The 22,572-nt window shown below is 54.7% G+C and overlaps 3 protein-coding genes across 5 annotated transcripts in view; all 3 read left to right on the top strand.

The window, feature by feature from the left end:
• Nectin2 (nectin cell adhesion molecule 2) overlaps positions 1–3,748 on the top strand; it is a 26,765-nt gene extending 23,017 nt beyond the window's left edge. For both annotated transcript variants that reach the window (XM_004644324.2, XM_023704502.1), the window contains exons 7-9: positions 1,589–1,658; positions 1,771–1,857; positions 2,676–3,748. In XM_004644324.2, coding sequence (XP_004644381.1) covers positions 1,589–1,658; positions 1,771–1,857; positions 2,676–2,945 — 427 coding nt within the window. In that variant the 3' untranslated portion in view covers positions 2,946–3,748. The remainder of the gene's footprint in view (positions 1–1,588; positions 1,659–1,770; positions 1,858–2,675) is intronic.
• A 1,558-nt stretch (positions 3,749–5,306) lies between these two features.
• Positions 5,307–16,481, top strand: Tomm40 (translocase of outer mitochondrial membrane 40). The gene is made up of 10 exons (XM_004644323.2): positions 5,307–5,392; positions 5,489–5,768; positions 6,452–6,519; positions 6,904–6,996; positions 7,844–7,945; positions 8,025–8,130; positions 14,932–15,054; positions 15,183–15,259; positions 15,345–15,447; positions 15,934–16,481. The coding sequence occupies exons 2-10, from the start codon at positions 5,495–5,497 to the stop codon at positions 16,071–16,073; spliced, it is 1,086 nt and encodes a 361-aa protein (XP_004644380.1). The 5' UTR covers positions 5,307–5,392; positions 5,489–5,494; the 3' UTR covers positions 16,074–16,481.
• Positions 16,482–18,185: 1,704 nt separating this feature from the next.
• On the top strand, positions 18,186–21,339 carry Apoe (apolipoprotein E). 2 transcript variants are annotated; one of them, XM_004644322.2, is made up of 4 exons: positions 18,186–18,297; positions 18,996–19,061; positions 19,837–20,011; positions 20,522–21,339. In XM_004644322.2, exons 2-4 carry the CDS (start codon positions 19,019–19,021, stop codon positions 21,201–21,203), a joined length of 900 nt encoding a protein of 299 aa, XP_004644379.1. In that variant the 5' UTR covers positions 18,186–18,297; positions 18,996–19,018; the 3' UTR covers positions 21,204–21,339. The 2 variants fall into 2 exon arrangements, with proteins under 2 accessions (XP_004644379.1, XP_023560253.1); XM_023704485.1 differs by having other exon boundaries at positions 18,198–18,297; positions 18,981–19,061.
• Positions 21,340–22,572: the final 1,233 nt, after the last annotated feature.

Here is a 22,572-nt window from a genome sequence, read left to right as displayed (position 1 = left end):
CAGTCCCTGTGCTTTGCTTAGCTTAGCTTGTTCTAAGTAGGTGCTTTAGACCACTGAGCCATCTCACCAGCCCTATCAGGTGTTTTTTGTTTGGTTGGTTTTTTTATTTTTTTCAGTATCAGGAATTGAGCTCAAGACCTTGGGTTTGCCGGGCAAGCGCTGTGCCCCTGAGATCCCCGGCCCCCATCAAGTTTTTATGTTTGTTTTGTGGCCAGAGCTTTCTTAAATAACACCACAGTTTGGCAGACGGATTTTTGTTGTTGTGGCCTCAAGATGACTTCAGGGCAAGTCTGGTTTGGCTTGAGGATCTAGGGATCGAACCACAGCATCCTGAGCCTGACTGCTTGGGGGGGTTTTTTGTTGTTGTTTTGTTTGTTCGTTTGTTTGTTTGTTGTCTGAAGATGCCTTGAGGGCATCTCTGGTTTCTTGGGAGAGACTGGGTTTGAACCAGAGCATCCTGAGCCTGACTGCTTGGGGGGGTTTTTTGTTGTTGTTTTGTTTGTTCGTTTGTTTGTTTGTTGTCTGAAGATGCCTTGAGGGCATCTCTGGTTTCTTGGGAGAGACTGGGTTTGAACCAGAGCATCCTGAGCCTGACTGCTTTAAGCAGGCACTTAAACAACTGTGCTAATGGGCAGGCCCCCCTAACTGCTTTGTTTAAGCAGGCACTTAAGCAACTGAACTAATGGGCAGGCCCGCAACACCACAGTTTGGGAAAGAGGGGGCACTCACTAAAAAATCACCTTCTTGTGCTTGGGCCTGGCCCTAAATGAATCAATCTGTATGTACAACAGGCTGCCACCTGTAATCCCAGCCAAGGCAGGAGGATTGCAAATTCAACAGCATAAACAATTTAGCAATATCCTGTCTCACGTTTCAATAAATATAAATAAAAAAGGGCCCGGGATATAGCTCAGTGGTGGAATACTTGGCCTAATATAGGCGGCTCCATTTTCATCGCCAGTACCGCCCTCCTAAGGGGCTCCCCAAGTTAGTCTCAGGAGCAGGAGGGTGTAAACCTGAAGCTTGCTGCTGTTTCCGGCATTGCCAGCCCAGTGCCCAGCCCCAGGTGCTGAGGTGGAGGAGACAGCTCGGCCCAACCTGGCCACTGAGGCTGAGGACACTTAGGGGGCTCTGACAGGCCAGATGGGGCCCGTGACCCACCCAGCCTGGAGGGACAGAGGCAACAAAGGGACAAAGGAGGTTGAGTAAAGGTACAGTTGTGTCCCTGGGTACAGTGGTCTTTGAGGGTGCAGAATGGGGGACCGTAGCCTCTGTGGGGGGCTCAGGCCAGAGCTTCACTGCAAATTCACAGGCATTCTGCCTGGGCAACTGTGGCCTCACTCTGCCTCACGGAACTCACAGCCAGCAACACCCGAGAGGCTGGAAGTGACGGGCATTCCTGATCCCTTCCCTCGAGAGAATCTGGGGAGCTTCCCGGGACAAGGGATGAATAGGAGTTCTCTTGGTTGGAGGCAGGGCCACAGAAAGGGAGATCCGGACCCAGAGAGCAACAGCCCCCTAATGCTGGTCAAGGTGGGGAACCATTCTTGTGATTCAACCTCTGCTTCACACTCCTCTTACCCCACAGCCTGGAAGGACCGCCCTCCTACCAGCCACCCACCCCAAAGGTGAAGGCGAAGCTGGAGGAGCCAGAGATGGTGAGCCATTCCCTGAGCCCAAGCCAGGCTCCCTACCCCTACCCTACCCCCAACCCCCTACCAGGGAGAGGCCAATGGGTGGGTCTTGATCTGCCCTCCCCTCCTGCCACAGCCTTCCCAGCTCTTCACTCTGGGAGCCTCGGAGCACAGCCCACTCAAGACCCCCTATTTTGATGCTGGCGTCTCAGGTACTGAGCAGGTAAGGAGCTCGGGCTGGGGGTGGACAGTGGGGCTGGAATCAGGGTTGAAGGCCTCAGAAAACTAAGGCCACCTCTCAAGGTCAGCTCTCAGAGCAGTGTTCAGGATTCGGAGTGGGAGACCAGGAACAGAGTCCAAGGACATTCAGTCAAAGCCACTGGGTCAGTGAAGATCATTGTAGCAGTGATATTTGTCAGCTGAGGCCAGAGATGGGAGGAGAGAACTGAGTTGCCGCTGAAGGTCAGGGTACTCAGACTGAGACATCTCTGTTTAAGGTGTTAAAGTTCAAGGTTAAATAGGTGAAGTCAAGATTGAGATCAGATACATGTTCATGGGTAAAAGACTTGAGGATCAGGGCTGGGGAGATGGCTCAATGGAATAAGCACTTCTCTGGCAAGTGCAAGGGCCTGAGTTCAATCCCCGGTTTCGCCAAAAAAAAATCAAGGCCCAGGAATGACAGAGGGCTTTGGGTTAGAGACAGGCTGTGTGATTGTCCCCAGTGCAGTATTGACTTAGGCCATGAGGATGTCAGGGTGAAGTTGGGTCTGATTGGCATGAGGAAAGGGTAGTCAGGATTTCCGGCTTAAGAGCAGGTTGTGTGAGGGGCCGTGGATAGCTCAGCAGACTAAGACAAGTGCAGAGACTGGGGTTCAGGGTTCAATCCTCAGCATTACATGCCCCACTGAGCCTGCCCCCAGGCACACTGAGCTATCCATGGAACCTGGTGCATGGTGGTGCACACCTGTAATCCCAGCGCAGAGCAGGTTGGGGCTGTTTCACACTCAGGAGATGAACTTGAGTTCCCCTCTCCCCCTCCAGGAAATGCCTCGATACCATGAGTTGCCCACCTTGGAAGAGAGGCCAGGGCCTCTGCTGCTGGGGGCCACAAGTCTAGGACCCCCCATTGTGGTGCCCCGAGGGTCACCTGGTGTGGAAGGGGTTTCCCTGGATCTAGATGAGGAAGAGGAGGAGACAGAGGAAAACTATCTGGACAAGATCGACCCCATCTACGACGCCCTATCCTATAACAGCCCCTCTGAATCCTACCAGGACAAAGGCTTCATTGTGTCCCGGGCCATGTATGTGTGAGGGCTCTGGTCTCTCACCGGTCACCTCTGATCCCTTATGTTTGCTAGGGACCTGGTGCATGCTGTCATCTGGCCAAGCCACTGTCAGTTAACACATGGACATTCGTCTGTGACCTCTAACCCAAAATCCTGAACCCAGAGAAACTTCAAGACAGTGGAAGCCTGGTAACTTTATCACAAGAGGCAGGGAGTAGAGAGGATATTTCTGCACAACCTCTGACCACCAGGATTTGTTTCCCAAACTGTGACTTTAGGCTGTAGCACTCGCTTCTGGCTGGCCCACATCTCTCTACTCCTCCAGAAATCCTAAAAACTCCAGACCTCTGATTTATCCTCAGGCAGTAAGTCCCGACAGGTCTGAAAGCACAGGCATTTAGGGGTTCTCTGTTGCTCAGACTTGAGCCCTCCAGGCAGCAGAGCCCCTTTGTCTCCTCCCCACCCTGCTCCACACAGGTAGGAGGGAAGGGGATTCCCAGCCTTAAGCCGAGTTTTCCCATCTTCCCCTCCTGCGGGCAGGAGTCTCAGGGTCCAAGCCCTTCTCTGAGCCCTACCACCTAATTCCTTTGTGCAGAGCATGAACTCCAGCCCAGTGCTAGAGGAAAAGCTCCAGGCGTTTGCCTTGGTCACCCAGCTGTGGGTGGAGAATTGGCTGTTACTTGGAAGACTACTGAATCCTCTGATCTCTGCCCTCTGGGAAGAGACCTAAACATCCTTCTTGGGGGAAAAAATGGGTCACCTGGGTTGGGGGTGGGGGTTAAGATATTGTTTTATAACCTAGAATTTCCTACAAAATATGAATTTATACTTTGATCAGACTTGTGTTTTTTGTGGGATGTGAAGAGGGCGGGGGTGGGACGTAAAGACACTGAACAGGGTTCCAGAGTTTTGGAACTAGTGAACTAGAAGTCAAAATGATTGCAAGCAGGAGTAAAAGGGACCACAGGTACAAGGAAGAGAAAGAAAAAGTCAGTGACGTGACAGGGTAATAAGCAAAGGTGCATAAAACCAAGTGAGGCTGGGTGCGGTGGCACACACCTGTAATCCCAGCACTTGGGAGGCTGAGGCAGGCAGATGGTTGTGAGTTTGAAACCAGCCCGGGGTACAAAGTGAGCTCAAGGCCAGCCTGAACTACATATCAAGGCCATGTCCCAAAAAGACAGAAAAAAAAGTAAAGTGATGGGTAATGGAAGGAGGTGGGGAGCACTCCGGGGGCATACATGATAGTAACAAAATAGAATTTGTGCAACAACCGTCTAATGGGCAATGCACAGAAATAAAAGTCACAGATAATTAGGTAAGAAGAACTCAGATTTAATGGATAAGTGGCAAGTAGGGTAGGAATAAAAGCAAAATCATGCATAATGTTTTAATAGGAGCCGAAGGCATGGTGGGTAATGTATCTAAATGAATAAGCTAGAGGCAGAGCGATGAGTAATGGAGAAATAGGGGCCGCGAGCATGATGGGTAATGGCCGGAGTTAATGGACCTGAAGCATGATGCTTAATTAGAGAAAGGCCGGGAAAATGATGGGCGTGAGGCGGCAGCAACGGGCTAACGGTAGCTCAGAGGCAATGAAGCCGAAATGAATGAGGCAAATGCATGCTGGGTAATGGGAATGGAATGAATGGGCCCGAGCTACGAGCCGCAGCGACGTGAGGAACGACAGCATCATGGGTAACAAAGGGGTGGGTCTAAGGCTACAGTTGCGTTGAGGTAATGAAGGCATTATGGGTAATAAACAGTGTGGGGTTCACTGAACTGGTCTTTTCCCGAGGCACTGTGGGAAAAATAAGCACTTCCGGTTTGGGGTCTGGACCAGAGAGGGCGCCTCCCCCGGAGCGATGCTTGGTGGGACTAGAGGCCTGACCTTGCTGCCTAGCAGCCTCTGCGGTGCAACGCATCTTTACCTGTATCCTTTGACCCTGGCACGTTAGCCAATGAGAGACACAAGCTTTTACGACACCAAGGTTGACCCCTCTACAACCCAGAACCAATCAGGACAATTCCAGGGTCAAAATCGACCACTTATCAAGTCGTATGTCATGGGGCGGAGTCAAAAAGAGAAGGCCCCTCGGGAATGGGCAGGGCTTAGCGTCAATGGGCGTTGCAAAGTGTTCCTCATAGGCCAATGATGAAAGAGTACCAGAACCCGCGGCGCCACGAGCCAATAGGCGAAGGCGCCGCGAGCCAAAGGAAAGGGAGAGAAGTCCTACCTTATGGCTGTTTGTGGGAACCAATAAAAAAGAAATTCGAGAGGGATGGGTGGAACTTTCAGCCATAACGCCAATAACAAGGCTGGGGCCTCAGGTTGGTGGGTGGACCCTAGTGCACACTGAACCAATGGACTAGACGGGGCGGAGCGACTGTGGCGCCGGCGGCAGCAGGTTAGGTTGCGCGCCGCGCACGGGGTGGGAGCGGAGCCCAGGCTGGGAGCAGGCGCCGCAGCCAGTGAGAACTGGGGTCCACAACAGGGCAGGGGTTGCCTTGGGCTGAGCCCGGGCCAAGCTGGGCCTGACCTCCGCCCTCTGACATCTCCCCTCGCAGGCGACCATGGGGAACGTGTTGGCCGCTAGCTCGCCGCCCGCAGGCCCGCCGCCGCCGCCTGCGCCAGCCCTCGTGGGGCTGCCGCCGCCTCCTCCTTCCCCACCCGGCTTTACGCTGCCGCCGCTCGGGGGCGGACTGGGCGCCGGGGCCAGCGCGGGCCGAGGTTCAGAACGGACGCCCGGGGCTGCAGCCTCCAGCACCGCAGGGGCCGCTGATGACGGGGCCTGCGGCTGCTTGCCCAACCCGGGCACGTTCGAGGAGTGCCACCGGAAGTGCAAAGGTGAGGGGCGAGGGGCCGGCCAAGTCTGGCTGCCCAGATATCGGGGGAAGGGGGTATATGATGGACCTCGGGAATCGGTGCGCACCGTTGGAATCGTTTGACTCTGCCGTAGGAGTTGATACTGGGATCGGAGGGTGGAATGGCGAGGCTGGCTTCGAATTGTGGAATCGAATGGTTCAGCGACAGGATGGAATGTCAGCAGTAGGGAAAAGGCCATGGGAGCTCAGGATTCCCGGGGTCACTACGAACCAGTCCTGGGTGTGATCAGAAAGGGAACTGAGGCCCAAGGTCACAAGGTCAGCGAGGGTCCCTTGAGGGGTAGAACCGCAGGCCTTTGGAGCCTGGCTTGTAATAGTTTTGACAGCGAGAGTGGTGGGGGCTTATTAATGAGCAGCATTCTGGCATTCAGCATGTCTTAAGTCATTAAGTCTTTGCAACCATTCCGTGAGGATCCCCCAACTGACACATGATGGGTTTAAAATAAAGTGACTTGCCTAAAACCACAGAGGTAGTGACACAGGTTTGAAGGTCTTGGTCCTGTTCACAGCAGTGCCTCCCCTGTACTGGTTGGAATACTTTGTGAGATGTTCTGTGGGTGTTTGGAGAGAGCTGGGGGTGTGGCAGGGAATGAAGAAGCTTGCCTGGGGACTGGGGTCGAGTGTGACAGCTCTTCTCTTCTCCAGAGCTGTTTCCTATTCAGATGGAAGGCGTCAAACTCACTGTCAACAAAGGGTTGAGTAACCATTTCCAGGTGAGCCTTCCTAGTGTCTCCCCTGTGTGTGCACATATGACTTTTGTCTTTCTAAAGGGCTGTGTTCTTTGGTATTTGCAAAGACTCAGACACAAAACCAGAGCGACTACTTCATGGGGACTACTTCAGAGGTGACCTTCACCCCATAACATCCTGCAAGGGTGCAGTAGCAGATGTGTAACTGCCTTTCTGTCTCTCATCCGGCCATACAGCCTAGTCTTTTTGTGGTGTGGGTGGAGTGGTACCCACGGCTTTGCTCACTCGTTCCGCCATTGAGCTGTGTCATCAGCTCCTTCCAGGCTCTGTTCTTGCCCAACCCAGAGACCCCCATCTACCAGCTCAGCGGGCTGGCACCTGCCTCACAGCCCCTCCTCCTTCTCCTAGGTGAACCACACAGTAGCCCTCAGCACAGTTGGGGAGTCCACCTACCACTTTGGGGTCACATATGTGGGAACAAAGCAGCTGAGTCCCACAGAGGTAAGCTCTTGTGTAATTCATTCGTGGTATCTACAAAACATATGTTGACCAAACAGCCAGCTGAAGAGGTTCTGGTGGGAGAAGGTCACTGCTGCTGAGGACTCTGTGGGCCTTGAGAGGTGGAGACAAGGTACATTGGGCCTTGGTAATTCCTCCCTCCAGCAGTGTCCCCTGAAGCCCTGCTGTCTGTCTAGCCCTGTGCTGGGTCATGCTGGGGAGACTGGGGTGACCACAACAGCTCTGTTGGTCACCAGTGATTACCTGTAGTGGGTAGGGCTAGGCTGCAGATTACACAGGCCTTTGGGTGCCACATTAGTTCAGGCTTCCTCTAGGGGGCGCTGCAGAGCTGTGAATGGACTTGAACTTGGAAAAGATACTCTGATCAGATGTCTGCTTCAGACACAGACCTGGGTTGCACTGAGGAGGCTGGATATTGGAGTGGGGTGGGGCGCTGCAGGCCTAGATGGGGGTGGGGGCTTGCCAAATTCGGTCCTCCTAGTTATTACAGAATTGTTGCTCCCCTTCTATAAGTGCATCCACTGAGCAGGTCTTTGCACTGGACCCCCTAGTTTGTGCCTGGTCCAGTGCAAAGACACATCAGTGACTGAGACAGCCATGCGACTCATTTCAGTAGGATGGGGCAGACCTGCTCCAAGAGTAGTAACTCACAGCTAACAGGACTGCAGTAGGGGACCCTAAAGGCTGTGAGGTTGGACCCCCAGTCTAGGTGACCAGGGAGGGCTTCATGGAGGAGGGGACGCCAGGCAGAGAGCCCTGTCACCTAGACTGCCACTTAACTTCCATAGTGAGACCTATGACCTCTGACTTGTTCTCCCCCCTCCCCCAGGCCTTCCCTGTGCTGGTGGGTGACATGGACAACAGTGGCAGCCTCAATGCTCAGATCATTCACCAGCTGGGTCCCGGCCTCAGGTCCAAGATGGCCATCCAGGTGAGAGGGTGCACACCCCGCTGCCCTGCGGTCAGGTGCCCCTGCGCACTGCAGACGCTAATACTCCCCTCTTCCTCAGACGCAGCAGTCAAAGTTTGTGAACTGGCAGGTGGATGGGGAGTACCGGGGTTCAGACTTCACTGCAGCTGTCACCCTGGGGAACCCAGACGTCTTGGTGGGTTCAGGTAAGAGGTTGCAGAACCCCTGTTCCTGGTGTATCTACAGATCAGTTCGTACCTCTGATCTCCCTTCTCTCTGAGAAGTAACCAAAGTGAGAGTGACTCAGAATGTGGTAGTGACCACTTATGACGTCCACCATGTGGGAGACTGAGGCAGGAGGATCACAAGCTCAGTGTAGGCAGCCTAGCAACACAGAAAGACCTTGCCTCAGAATAAAAAGCTATGGAAAGGAAGTTCAGTTCCCAGTAGTAGGAGGGGGGGAAAATGAGGCTCCGTGGTGTCTTGGTTACGGACGCAGGTTGCTGTCCTCACTGTGAAGTGGGCTTTGGTGTCCTGCTCTGGCCTGGGCTGCCCACAGGGCCCTGTGTAGGTTAAATCAGTTCACACACATGCAAGGCTTTGAGTGGCACAGGGCACATGATGGGCCCTCAGTTCCCGAGAGCTCTGCTGGGCACTGTTATTCCTGGGATCTGGGGTTATTACAGGGCGAGAGGCCACGCGCAGCTGTGGAAGGAGACAGCCAGAGATGGGCTGGTGGTTTGCGGTTGGGTTGAATGGGGCCCAGGACTGTCCGGAATTGTAGTCTCTCCCTTTCGGTTCCTTATTCTTCCCCCACCCCCCTCCCTGGGGATGGAACCCAGGGCTTCTCTGCTATATCCTCAGCTCTTTTTAACTTTTTTTAAAAAGACAATTTTATTAAATTCCCCAGGCCAGGCTGGAGCTTCCAATCCTCCTGCCTCAGCCTCCCATGAACTGGGATTACAGATGTGCACCAGCATGCCTGGCTCCTCGTTACTTTTTCTCTGTTCATTTAGGAGTTCTCAGAGAGCAAACGTAGCATGACAGGTACTGTAGGCACCGAGAATAAGACAGGTGGCAAGAGCAGCAGAGTCTGCCCTGGGGAAGGAAGCTTCTGTCTTACAAGATGGGCTCAAATAGAACAGGAGCTGCAGGAGTCGAGTGGGGTGAGGTGGGGCTCTCAGAAGAGCACTGCGCAGCAAGCCTGAGGCCCAGAAAACAGGTCAGGCTGGGGGCCGCCTGCTTTTCCCAGAGCCCTTTGCTTGTTTGCTTGCTTTTTATCTTTTATTTTATTTTACTTTTTTCATGAGCAGAATATATTTATTGGGGGAAAGACAGCTTCTGTCCGAGAAAGGGACAGAAGAGGGGCCCCAAGTGGTTGGTCCCCTTTTTTTTTTTTTTTTTTTTTTTTTGCGGACCGGGGATTGAACTCGGGCCCTTGCGCTTGTCGGGGAAGCGCTTATTCCACTGAGCCATCTCCCCGGCCCCTGGTCCCCTTTATTTTTCTTTTTAATCTTTTACTTATTTGGTACAGGGCCTTTACTATGCAGCCGTAATTCTAACTCATAGTGATCCTCTTCTTGTCTCAGCCTCCCCAGTGCTGCGATTGCCACCCCGCCCAGTTTTGGTGGCCAGCACAGCGTACCTGGGGTTCTAGGGCCAGCAAGACATGCAGTACTTGGTTCAGCCTGGCCCTTGCACTTGCCAAGCAGGCACTTAGACCACCAAACTATCTCCCAGCCCCTCCCAGAGCCCTTTTCCTTTGCATTACTGGGGCCTTTGCACTGAGCTACATCCCAGATCCCCTCTGCCATCTTTTTGAGATAGGGTCTCACTGTGCAGTGTAGGCTGGCCTTGAACTCACAAACCATCCTCCTGTCTCAGCCTCCTGGCTAGGGTTACCAGTGTGCACCACAAACACAAAAGTGTGGGCCACCATGCCCAGCTGTGGATATCTTTGTCCAGCAAGTACTTAACTGAGCGCTTACTATGCATGCAGCATTGTAGGCACTGAGGTACAGCCGGAACTAGAGCACTGAGGCTGCCCTCAGGGTGCTTCATCCAGCTGGCCACAGGGCAACAATGTGGCTGTCAGGTAGGGACCTCGAGTGTGAGCCGGGGCTGTGGGGCAAGCTTGGGGCCTTGGAGGGGGCGGTGGGATTCTCAGTGAGGTTGGGGGGCCAGGGGTGTCCTCACCTCTGGTTGCCTGCAGAAGCCAGATAGTTGTCTCGAGGCAGCTATCACCTCCCACCTCACAAAGGCAGAGAGCAGGGGCTGCCGTCCCTGACCAGAGCTGGAGCAGGCAGGGAGGCAGACGGGAGAAGCATCCCTCCAGGGGAGGTGGCATCTCCCACTCCTGCCACATGCCCAGGCAATCTTCAGAGTCTGCTGCCACCCTGGCCTGGCCCTGGTGAGGGAAGGAGCAACAGCATCCGTGCCAAGCCGAGCCGCCCCAGTCCACATCCCACAGTGCAGAAGTGCGGGGCCATGGCGCTGGGCAGAAGGCTCAGTGGAATACGCGCTTCCCTGGCAAGTGCAAGGGCCTGAGTTCAATCCCTGGTTCCTCCAAAAAAAAAGTGTGGGACCATATGCTTACTGCTGTCCCCTCACGCCTGCTGCACATGCTCCATATCCTCTTGGAGCCCTCGGTATCACAGGTGTCATCTCATCCCTAACAAAAACAGGACCTTCTGTGCTGAGTGTTTGGGTCACTGGTCAGCAAAAACTGCTCCAGCCCCATGGCCTTGTCCCCCACTGAGCCTCAATTTCCTCTTTTCTTTTTTTTTTGCGGAACCGGGGATTGAACTCAGGTCCTTGTGCTTGCCAGTGAAGCGCTTGTTCTGCTGAGCTATCTCCCCAGCCCCTCTCAGTTTCCTCTTCTGGAGTGGGCACAGTGAGCGTGGCCATCTCTTCATCTCTTGGTGGCCCATCTCCTGCTCTCAGACCACAGACAGCAGCCACAGCAGCACTGTGTCCTCCGGTTACTGTAATGTGTCTTTCACCACCTAGGAAGGGAGGCCAAGGCTGGGTCAGCTGCAGGTCATTTGGAAGCCAGACAAGGCTGGGCTCTTGGAGCCACTCAGCCCCTTTCCCCAGATCGAGGACATGTGACCAGATAGCCAGGGCCTGCCCTTTTTCCCCTAGTTGTGGTGACCCACCCCAAGGGCTTTCTACTGCTAAGCTAAATCCAATAGCACTCCCTACCACCACCCCCCTTTTTTTTTTCTTTTGAAGTTTGTTTTTCTTTTTTTGTATTTTAGGGAAGGGGCTACAGGGTGTTCAGGGTCTCAATGACCCTAGATCGGACTCGTAGTGATCCGCCTGTTTATAGCCTCCAAGAGCTGGGATTACAGGTGCCCACCACCATGCCCAGTTTCAGTTGTCATCTCAGAGTGCCCCAGGGGTGGGGCCAGCACTGCAGGCCTGGACGATGAATCCCTGGCCCCTGTGCCTACTGGCCAGCCCTAAAAGTTGAGAAGGAACCCCCCCCCCCCCCCCTGGCTCAGACTGCCTTAAGGGCGGGTCTGGTAAGGCAGGTGGAGCTGGGGATCACACTGTGATATCCTGTGCCTGACTGTGTTTGTGTGAGCAGGCACTTAAACAACTGAGCTACCCAGCAGGCCCTCTTTTTTGTCTTTTGAAACAGTCTCATGTAGCCTAAGCTGGCCACAAACTCCAATACTTTTAATTTTTTTTTTAATTATATTTATTTGTGTGTGTGTGTGTGTGGCCCGCTCAGCCCACCAGGGGGCAGGGCCTGCCTGGCATGTGGTGCTGGGGGATTGAACCGCGGTCCCTGTGCTTTGCTGAGCTTGTTCTAGGTAGGTGCTTTAGACCACTGAGCCATCTCACCAGCCCAAACTCCAATACTTCTGCCTCAGCCTTTAACTTTTTTTTAATGTATTTGGTACAGGATCTCAGTCTTTTTTTTAGCAATTGTTTATTTATTTATTTTTCTCCAAATGCCTTCAGGGCAGGTTTGGCTGGCTTGAGTTGTGGGGATCGAACCACAGCAACCTGAGCCTGACAGCTTTGTTGAAGCAGCCACTTAAAGAGCTGAGCTAAGGGGCAGGCCCCCAGTGGCAGAAGGATTTTTTGGTTTGTTTATTTTATTTTTGGTGGAACCGGGGATTGGACTCAGGCCCCTGTGCTTGCCAGGGAAGCACTTATTCCACTGAGCCATCTCCCCAGCTCAGGATTTCAGTCTTGGTGGGTAGCTTGGCGCGCCTAGGGCAGAGCCAGCACAGCATGTGGTACAAGGGATTGAACCTGGGTCTTTGTCCTTGTCAGGCAGACGCTTAGACCGCTGAGCTATCTCTGCATTTCAGCCCATTTTAATTTTTATTTTCAAACAGTTTTATTAAATTGCCCAGGCTGACCTTGACCTGGTAATCCCCTTGCCTCGGCCTCCTGAGTAGTTAGGCTTGCTGTCATGTACTGCTGAACCTGGCTAGAGACATTCTCTTTTTTTTTTTCATTTTGAGATGAGATCTTACTATACTCCAGGCTGGCCTTGAACTTGGGGTAATTTCCTGCTCAACCTCTTGAGTGCTGGAATGATAGATGTGTGCCACCATATCCGGCTCTTCTTTTAAAATAGTATTGACACAGTGAGTTCCTGCTTAAGAAATCCCCCCTAGGAGCCAGGCATGACGACACAGGCCTGGAACCCCAGCTCTGGAGGCTGAGCCAGGATCACTACACGTGGAAGGCCAGCCTGCCTCACATAGATTCTATGTCAAAGCAACAAAGAAATGTCCTTGGTAAAGATTTGGCTTTGCTTTGAAGGATCTGTCTGAACCTGAATAACAGGGACAGCCTCTATAAACTGGCACTGTCCAGCAGGGGAGGACTCCTCAGGGAATTTGAGGAAAGGGCACCCTCATAAAAAGGCACCATGGGCCATATGTGGCAGTGCATGCCTGTAACCCCACTGACTTCCATGGCTGACGCAGGAGGATCACAAGCTTGAGTCCGCACGAACACTTTAGAGAAACCGGTCTCAATTAAATGTATTTATTGTGGGCTTTATGAGACAGGATCTCCATATTCCAGGTTGCCCTTGAGCTCACCTAGGCTAACCTCAAACTCACAGTAATCATTCCGCCTTAGGTTCCAGAGTGCTAGGTAGGCTCTGTCACCATGCCCAGCTTTGATAAAATTTTAAAAAACAAACTAGGGCTGAAGCAGGAGGATCACTGCAAGTTCAAGAGCAGCCTGGGCTACACAGCAGGATGCTGTCTCAACTAAAGAAAACATATCAAAGGACTTGTCAAAAATAAATAAATAAAAAGCACTTGTCCTGTGATCACATACACAAATCCTTAAAAAATATTTACCTCTGGGCCAGGGTTATGCCAGGGTTATAGCTCAGCAGCTTAAGCACCTGCTTGGCAAGCACAAGGTCCCAAGTTTGATCCCCTGTACCGCAGTTAAAAAAAAAAAAAATACTCCAGGGGCCAGGGAGATGGCTTAGTAGAATAAGCACTTCCCTGGCAAGCACAAGGGCCTGAGTTCGGTTCCACAAAAAATCCAACTGGCCCCAGTTTCTCCACCCACGCTATGCACCTCTGCCACACTTATCTGAGGCAGGCTGGCCTTCCCAAGCCAGACCCAGCAGGGATCTCTCCCATACAACAGAGTGAGTGACTGCTGGCTGAGAACTTCGGGCTGGAGGCAGGCTGGTGCCGGTGAGGAGGGAATCCCGTGAGGTGCAGCTTGGGCAGAGCCCATGTCAGGATGTGTGAGGCGGGGGCAGTAGCAGAGACCGTGGAGCACTGTCACTACCCTCCACTGAGGGCTAAGTGGGATCTGTCACTGCAGACTTTCCACATGTCAGAGCCTAGGGAAAAGCTACAAGGTCACGGTGGGGCCTCAGGGGTCCCACAGATGGATCAGGCCATCTGTGCTGTCCGCTCTGAGGGTGCCACGGTGTTGGCAGATTCTAGGTATAAAGTCAGGCTTGTGTTTCAAGGGATTCCTGTGTCATATTAGAGGTCCTTGGAGAGGGCAGGGGAGAAGCTGGGGGTGTTGCTCCGTGCAAAGGCCCTGGGTTCAACCCCCAGTACCAGAGAGGGATGGTTTGAGACTTGTTTGGGTCTCCTGGTCCTCAGTCCAAAGACTCCCTGTAACGGTCAGACTCTAAGCTGAGGGCCACATCTCAAGTCCCATTAGTTACACACAGTGTCCCAGCAGAGCAGTGCTGTTCGAGCTTCAGTGAGGAGGTCCGGAGGCAGGGTCTGTACCTGGGGAGAGGGGCTTCATTCCCTTCCCACCCCCTCCATGGGGGATCTCTGCCAGCAGGTGGCCCCCTCTCACCTGTACACCCCTGTGCTTGTCCAGCCACAGGGTTCCTCCGTGGAAGCCTGGTCCTGGGGGCGGGGGGGGTTGGGGGGGTGTCTCACTAAGGAGTCATCAGTCTCTTTTTCCATGTTTCTTTTTTCTCCTGTGCAGTGCTGGGGATGGCACCAGGGCCTTGTGCGTGCTCGGGGCTCTGCTCTTGAGCCACACTGTAGCCTAGCTCCAGGATCCTCCCTGGTGCCCTCACCCAGTGTCATTCATCTCTTCTGTCTCTGTCGATTGCTCGGTCTCCTCTCTTGCTTCCACTTGGTCCCATCACTCTGGAGAAGCACACGTGTGATGTGTCCTTTGCAAGACCCCAGACACAAAGACCAGTGTCAGACCTTGGCCTAGGGGCAGCACCGCAGCCGCTGACAGAGGACCTGAAGCTTGGACTCAGCAGTGGCCACCAACAGTGTAGGGAGACCGACATTCCACCTTCATCACACCCTCAAGCTGTAACTAGATTGTGGTGGGGACAGCCAGGACCTGAACCCAGCTGTGACCTGGCCATGGCTTCTCCCAAGTTCTGACAGCAAACAGTGACTTGGAGCTTGGATCCTGCCCTGGTTGCATGGGGCTCTGTAGGAGGGATGAGGTCCCAGCTGACTCAGCTGCCATACAGCAGGAGGCTGACCTCAGTGTGACAGGCCACCACTTCCCCACAGGAATCCTTGTGGCCCACTACCTCCAGAGCATCACACCCTGTCTGGCCCTGGGCGGAGAACTGGTCTACCACCGGCGACCTGGGGAGGAGGGCACCGTCATGTCTCTAGCTGGGAAATACACACGTGAGCTGGGCCTGGACCCCGGGGCTGAGGGAGGAGGGGCTGGGGGGCAGGCCCCCAAGGGTGAACATGCAACCCAGGTGCTCACATGGTCCTGTCCCCCCACCTGCCCCCACCCTGTTCTCTTTCAGTAAACAACTGGTTGGCAACAGTGACACTAGGCCAGGCAGGCATGCATGCAACATACTACCACAGAGCCAGTGACCAGGTGAGCAGGTGGGGTGACCGCTGCATCTCCCAGGCTGGGCATCCAGGCAGGCGCTCACCCTCGGGCCTTGTCCTGGCTCCTGCAGCTGCAGGTGGGCGTGGAGTTTGAGGCCAGCACAAGGATGCAGGATACCAGTGTCTCCTTCGGGTACCAGCTGGACCTGCCCAAGGCCAACCTCCTCTTCAAAGGTAAAGGCTTCAATGTCCTTGCATAGGAAATAGGTAAAAGTGACTCAGCAGTTAGTAGGTTTGAGGTCAAAGGAGGTAACAGAAAACAGCAGTGTATGGGGCCTTCCCTGCCCGCTTAGCAAGGGGCCACCTACGGCAGATGGGTTCAATCTCCATGGTGCCCTGGGCCATTGGGAAGGTTCCCATGTATAGTCCTTAGAGGCAGTTTCAGTCACAACAGCCATTGTTGAGCACTGCTCTGGCTGGGCCTTGTCTCCGCAGAGATCAAGGGCAAGATAAAATGACTCAGTACGAGCAGGATGGGTGGGTTCCCCGCAAGTCTGTGGTCAGCAGGCAGAGAGAGAGCTGGGGCTCAGGCCATCTGCTTGCGGGTCGGTGAGGTTGTGTCCTGGCCCAGTCTCCACAAAGGGTGCATTCCTGTCCCCTTGTGGGGCAGAAGGGACAGTGGGGACAGCTCATCGCAGCTGTGTCCTCCCCCGACCCCAGGCTCCGTGGACAGCAACTGGATTGTGGGAGCCACGCTGGAGAAGAAGCTGCCGCCACTGCCCCTGACGCTGGCGCTCGGGGCCTTCCTAAACCACCGCAAGAACAAGTTCCAGTGTGGCTTCGGCCTCACCATCGGCTGAGCCTGCGCCCTCAGATCGCGCCTCCGACCCTCCCCGCAGAGGGCGCCCAGCCCCCTCCTTTCCCTCCCTCCTGGGGGTCGGGGGCAGCGGAAAGGAGGGGGCCACCACCCCGCAGCTAAGGAGGGGTCCTGGGACCGAGGGTTCTGAGCGCAAGCGGTAGCGAGCCCAGAGGGCCTGGGCTGCCCCAGAGGATTCCGAGTCCGAGAACTTCGAGCCTGAGCGCCAGGGCAGAGGCGGCCGCACAACCTCAGGGAGGAGTGGCGTGGTGTCCCGTGGAGCCGCCCGAGGGGCAGCGAGGAGCGCCCTGCCGCCAGCCCGTCCCTCCCGCCCTCCCCTTTACCCCTCGGTATAAATCATGTTTATAAGTTATGGAAGAACCAAGACATTTTACAGAAAAAAAAAAGAAAAAAGAAAAGAAAAATACAAAAAATATACATGGGGGAAAAAGCAGATGAGGGCCTACTTTTCTCCAGCCTACTTTTCTCCAGTGTCTGCAATTCGCCCGGATTTTCTCGCGGTCGCCAGCAGGGGGCGGTGGTGCCACGGGCGCGCTGGTGGGGGTGTCCGGGCCCGGCATCACACTGGCGCCCCATGACTTACGTTCTTCCTGGGCACATCACACGTCTTTCCTTGCCCGCGGAGTGGGGTTCTGAGGTCACTCACCCCTTGGTGACCTGGCCAGAGTGGCTGTGGAGGACTTTGCTCCAGCAAACCAAAGGAACTCCTAGTGTGGATTGGGGTAGAGCTGGCCTCGGGGTTTTCCTGATCCCAGAAAAGGCAGGGGATGCGGGGCTTGGGGCTTTGAATTTCCAGGAGCTGCTGCAGGAAGGGTTCTAGGGCCTGCCCTAAGGGTTTGGGGGAGCTAGTGAATAGAGATGATCCCCTAGTGGCCCTGAGAGAACACCCACCTGTCCTGAGTTTAAAGCAAACAGACGGCCTGGGTGGGGTAGCCGATGGCCCTGCAGATTCTAGTGTTCCTGCCTCTCCATTACATTTCTTTTTAATTATTTATTTATTAATTTATTTGTGTGGCCAGCTCAGCCCACCAGGGGGCGAGGCTGGCTGGCATGTGGTGCTGGGGGATTGAACCGCAGTCCCTTTGTTTTTGCTAAGCTTGTTCTAAGTAGGCGCTTTAGACCACTGAGCCATCTCACCAGCCCCTCCATTACATTTCTTGAGACCTAGGCTAATCTGGTTTGGCCTCCCAGAGAGGGCTGGAATTACTGATTTGCGTGACACACACTGCTACTCTTTGTTGGCAGGACCTCACTGCAGTTCGGGCTGGCCCTGTGCTCATTTTGTAGCCCCCAGGCTGGTCTCGAACTCTTAGAGATCCTTCTATCTGAACTTCCCGAGTGCTGGGATTAGTGTTGTGCACTAATATTCTGGGTTTCCGGGGATCAAACGCTGGGACCATAAGTGCTTCCCTGGCAAGCACAAGGGCCTGAGTTCAATCCCCGGTTACACACACACACACACACACAATCCAACGCTGGGACCTTGTGCTTGCCAGATGTGTGCTTATACCTTTGAGCTATTTTCCCATACCTTGCTTTCCACTTTTTTGGGTAAAACCCTGCTCAGAGAGGCTGAGTCATCTGCCCAAGGTCACACTGCCGGCAACCGGCGGAGCTGGGCTTCAGGCCCGGGTAGTACGGGAGCCCTCGCCCAGCATTGCTGCCTCAAACCCTGAGGAACAGCGCCGAGTAGGCGGCTCCTGGATCAGATCTGTCCACCCTGCCTCTGCTAGCCGGGCGCTGAGTTCCCATTTCACACGTGGGAAAGGGGTCCCCAAGATGCCTGCCTGCCCCAAAGAGGAATCTTTCGAGTTGAAGCCCACGTTTCACTTAGCCTTCCCTCACTTTTGCCCACGACCCCCACCCCCCGCCCCCGCCATACTCATCTGACCACTGGGAGGGTTAGAACACTCAACACACCAGGCTACTGGGTGAAGGTTCACCTCCTTTGTAGAAGACTGGGAGTGGTAGGGGGGCACAATACCTCCAGCCCCACGCCCCTCCCTCTCCCCACTCCCTTGTGTGTGGGGGGAGAATAGCCGCGTGACAGGGGCTGGCCCAGGGAGAGGCGGGGCAGGGGAGCCTTATAAATTGGAGGAGTTCAGGATCCCTTGGATCTGCTCAGACCCTGCAGAGATCGAAGAGATCCTTTCAGCAGTGGTCGGTGAGAGAAGCCGTCGGGGCGGAGGACCACCGAAGGGTCCTTGGTAAGACGTGGCTGGGGACCTCAGGATCCCCTGGGCTCCGGGAAGAATGGGAGGCAAGAAAGAGAAGGCGGGAAGCTCAGGGGAGCCCCCTGGTACGAGCAGGGGACCACAAGTAACTGGCTTGTACCTGGACAGGACTGATGGGAGCTGGGGGCTGGACCCCGGGAAGGGCCCAGGCCCTGGAGTAAGAACCAGGACCCGCGCCACAGTCAGAGCCCGGGAATTGTCATTTGTTGAGCACCTACTGGATGCCCCTATGGTTCTGAGATTTCCGTCTCTAGTGGTGCAGGGGTGGGTGGCCCGACCAGTCTGAGAGAGGACTTTTACTCGAGGGTTAAATCAGCCCACACATGAAGAGCTGCGCTCCGACGCAGGCTTGGAGCTTTGAACGCTCGGACAGACCACTGCGGAGCCCAGCCTGGCTTCAGATGGAGCTGAGGCGGCGGTGGAGTGGAATTTGAACCCAAGAGAGGGAGATGGAATTTTGGCAGCTGACCTGGGGGATGGAGAGATAGCAAAAGACAAAGCCAGAGTTAAGTAGACCTGGGGGGGAGGGGCGCTCGGTGTTTTGTGATTGGTTTAGGCTGGGCAGGTTAGGAGAGTGTGAGCAGATTAGGATGGGGCAGGGGCCAGGCACTGGAAGGGGGGTGAGGTGGGCGGAGTTCTCACTTGCTGATTGACAGTCCCTCCCTCCCTAGGCTGACCAATTGCAGGCGTGAAGATGAAGGTCCTATGCACGGTGCTGGTGGTCACGCTTCTGGCAGGTATGGGGCGGGGCCTGTTCAAGTCCCCAAGCCACACTGTCTCCACTCTCTGGCCCCCTTCAAGCCCAGGATCCCCTCTTCTGTTGGCCCATGTCCCTCATGAGACAGAGGCCAAGTCTGAGGCTCCTAGACATTTACCAGCTCTGAGCAGCTGTTTGACTCTCTCTAGGCCTCAATTTTCCCACCCATATTATGGCCATTACCCCTGTAAGTACCAGTTCCTAAAGCTTTGTTGTCCAGTACATAGTGGGCTGTAATGGGATTTTATTCTGTTACGGTGCATAGTCCTACATGGGGCACCGAAGAACAGTATGTGCTTGCTGGGTGTGGTGGTACAAGCCTGTAATCTCAGCACTTAAGAGGCTGAGGCAGGAGGATCTCTAAATTTGAGGCCATGCCCATTAGCTCAGGTGTTTAAGTCCCTGCTGAAACAAAGCAGTCAGGCTCAGGATGCTGTGGTTCGATCCCCTCATCCTCAAGCCAAACCAGTCCTGCCCTGAAGGCATCCTGACCAGCAAAAAAAATAATTAATTAATTAATTAATTTGAGGCCAGCTGCCTGGACTATACAGTGAGTTCAAGACCAATCTGGACTACACAGGGAGATCTTCTCTCCAAAGACTTATCACATGAATAAATGCACTCCACCCCTCCCTGCCCCCAAGGATCCCCAGGAGAGAAGGCCATTTCAGCAGCACCTCATCTGGGCAGAGTCCTGTGTGCAGGATGGGGCACAGGGGCCCTGACCCAACCTTGCTTGAACTTGCTCCTCACAGGATGCCGGGCAGATGTGGAGCCAGAGCCAGAGGTGCTAGAGCCAGCGGTGTGGAAGAGTGGGCAGCCTTGGGAGCTGGCGCTGGGCCGCTTCTGGGACTACGTGCGCTGGGTACAGACCCTGTCTGACCAGGTGCAGGAGGAGCTGCTCAGCTCCCAGGTCACCCAGGAACTGACGTGAGTGCCCCAAGCTGGCCTGGGCCCTGGCGCTGGGTGGTGCCCCTGGGCCTCTGGACACTCATCCTCATCACCATCTCTTGCCTTTGCTTTCTTTTTTCTTTCTTTTCCTACTACTGAGGATCAAGCCCCAGGCCTTAGCACTGGCCTTGCCCGTTCTTGGTGGTACTAGCAACTGATCTCCGGGTATGACAAGTGGTAGGCAAACACTACCACTGAGCCACGTCTGAGTCTCACTAGCCCATTATTAATGTTATGTCTAAATTGCCTGGGCCTGGCTGGATCTTGCACTCTGGAATCCTCCTGCCTTAGCCTCCCAGAGTGCTGAGATCGCAGATATAATCCACTACATCTGGTTTCGACCCCATAGCTTCACCTCTCTGGTTCTCTGCTTCTGCATTTGTCTGCCTCCTCTCTGGGCCTGTCTCCCCTCCCTCCTTGACCTCCTTTGGGTCCCCCTGACCCAGGCCTCACCAGGCCGTGCTCCCCCCGCCTTCCCCTGGGCCACAGGGTGCTCATGGAAGACACCATGAAGGCGGTGAAGGCCTACAAATCCGAGCTGGAACAGGAACTAGTACCAATGGCGGAGGACACGAAGGCCCGGCTGTCCAAGGAGCTGCAGGCTGCGCAGGCGCGGCTCGGGGCCGACATGGAGGAGGTGCGCAACCGCCTGGCGCAGTACCGCAACGAGATGCAGGCCATGCTGGGCCAGAGCGCCGACGAACTGCGTGCACGCCTGGCCTCGCACCTGCGCAAGCTGCGCAAGCGGATGCTGCGCGACGCCGAGGACCTGCAGAAACGCCTGGCGGTGTACAAGGATGGAGCCAGCGAGGGAGCCGAGCGCGGCGTGAGCGCCATCCGCGAGCGCCTGGGGTCCCTGGTGGAGCAGAGCCGCGTGCGCGCCGCCCTGACGGGCCAGCCGCTGCAGGAGCGCGCGCAGGCCTGGGGCAAGCAGCTGCGCGGGCGGCTAGAGGAGGTGCGCGGCCAGGCACAGGACCGCCTGGAGGAGATGCGCGAGCAGATGGAGGAGGTGCGGGTCAAGATTGAGGAGCAGGCCGAGGCCTTCCAGACGCGCCTCAAGGGCTGGTTCGAGCCCATGGTGGAAGACATGAGGCGCCAGTGGGCCGATCTCATCGAGAAGGTGCAGGCAGCCGTGGGTGCCAGCACCCCCGTGCCCAGCCAGAAACCCTGAGCACCAGCACCACCCCGACCCAGTCCTACCCCTCAGCCAGCCGCAGGCCCTGCCCCACCCTGCCGGCCTCCTGGAGGGGCCTCAATTAATAAAGAATAAAGATTTGCTGCGCCTCTAACTGGGCTTCTGAGTGTGATTCTGTGTAACTTTGCCTCAGTTTCTCTTTCCCCACATTGGTAACTGTTTCCCGGTATTCGATGGTGTGGGGGAGGGAGGAGTCTTCCCGCTTTTGTTTCAGCTCTCAGATTTGTTTACCTCGTCCTTTTCTAAATTTTGTGTTATGTCTTTTTTTTTTAATGGCAGAACTGGGGATTGAACTCAGGCCCTTGTGCTTGCCAGGGAAGTGCTTATTCCACTGAGCCATCTCCCCGGCCCCCTTTGAAGTCATCTTTGTAAGCTAGCAGGAATTGGTGAGGGTTACAGGAATTTTATCCTAGCAAACATCAAGAAACAGCCACTAGTTACTAAACAACTTAGAACAGTGGTGAGTATACATTTTTACACCACTGAAAACAGGATTTACATTTATAATCTAAAATGTGAGTTGACCCATTACACCCTTCTTATTTTTGGCATACTGGAGGTTGAAGTATGGGTGTTGTATCCCTGAGCTACGTCCCTAGCCCTTTTTAACTTATTCTTGAGACTGTCTCGCTCAGTTTAGCGGGAACTTGCTATCCTGCCTCAGCCTCCCGAGATGGCTGGATTACAGGCGTGTGCCACTTGGCCCAGCTCCTTTTACTTTTCTGTCTCCACTGCCCTGTGTTCCTTTGCCCTCTTCCCTATCCATCTCAGACACAGGGTAAACTATGCTGGGCTTCACAATTCTTGGCACAAGCTTGGCCTCGCTATTGCTATTGCAGTAGAGGAGAGGACCCAGGCCCTTTGCAGGGAACTACACCCTCAGCAGCCCTGCTACCCTAGCCCTTTTTAATTTAGTATTTTGCTTATATATTTTTTGACACAGTGATCTCTTGCTAAATTGGCCAGACTGGCCTCTAACTTTCCATTCTCCTGCCTCAGCCTCCCAGGGAGCTGGGATTATAGGCTGAGGACTAGACAGCCACACAGTGCAGTTTTCCCACCCTAATACCCGGGGTCATTGACCTGAAATGCCCTGAGAGCAGAGCTTTGTTTTTCACAGGCTCCCTCCCCTCACCCCTTCAGGCTCATTTTCTCCTCCTGTTTTTCCTCAGCTCTGTTATCTCTCCCTCCTACGCTTCTTCTGCCCCGGGCCCTGCTCTTGCCTGGCCTTGCTTTCTCTTTTCCCTCCCTCAAGCCTGTTTGCGTCCACCACTGCCTCTTCTGGGTTAGCTGTGTATCGCATCGCCCGGACACTTCCAGCCTCGCCCTGCTCCTCCAGCTGTGC

The sequence above is a fragment of the Octodon degus genome, unplaced genomic scaffold (assembly GCF_000260255.1).
Source record: "Octodon degus isolate 3935 unplaced genomic scaffold, OctDeg1.0 scaffold00197, whole genome shotgun sequence".
NCBI lineage: Eukaryota > Metazoa > Chordata > Mammalia > Rodentia > Octodontidae > Octodon > Octodon degus.
Note: the sequence above shows the minus strand (reverse complement) of the source record. Positions and strands in the feature narration are given on the sequence as shown.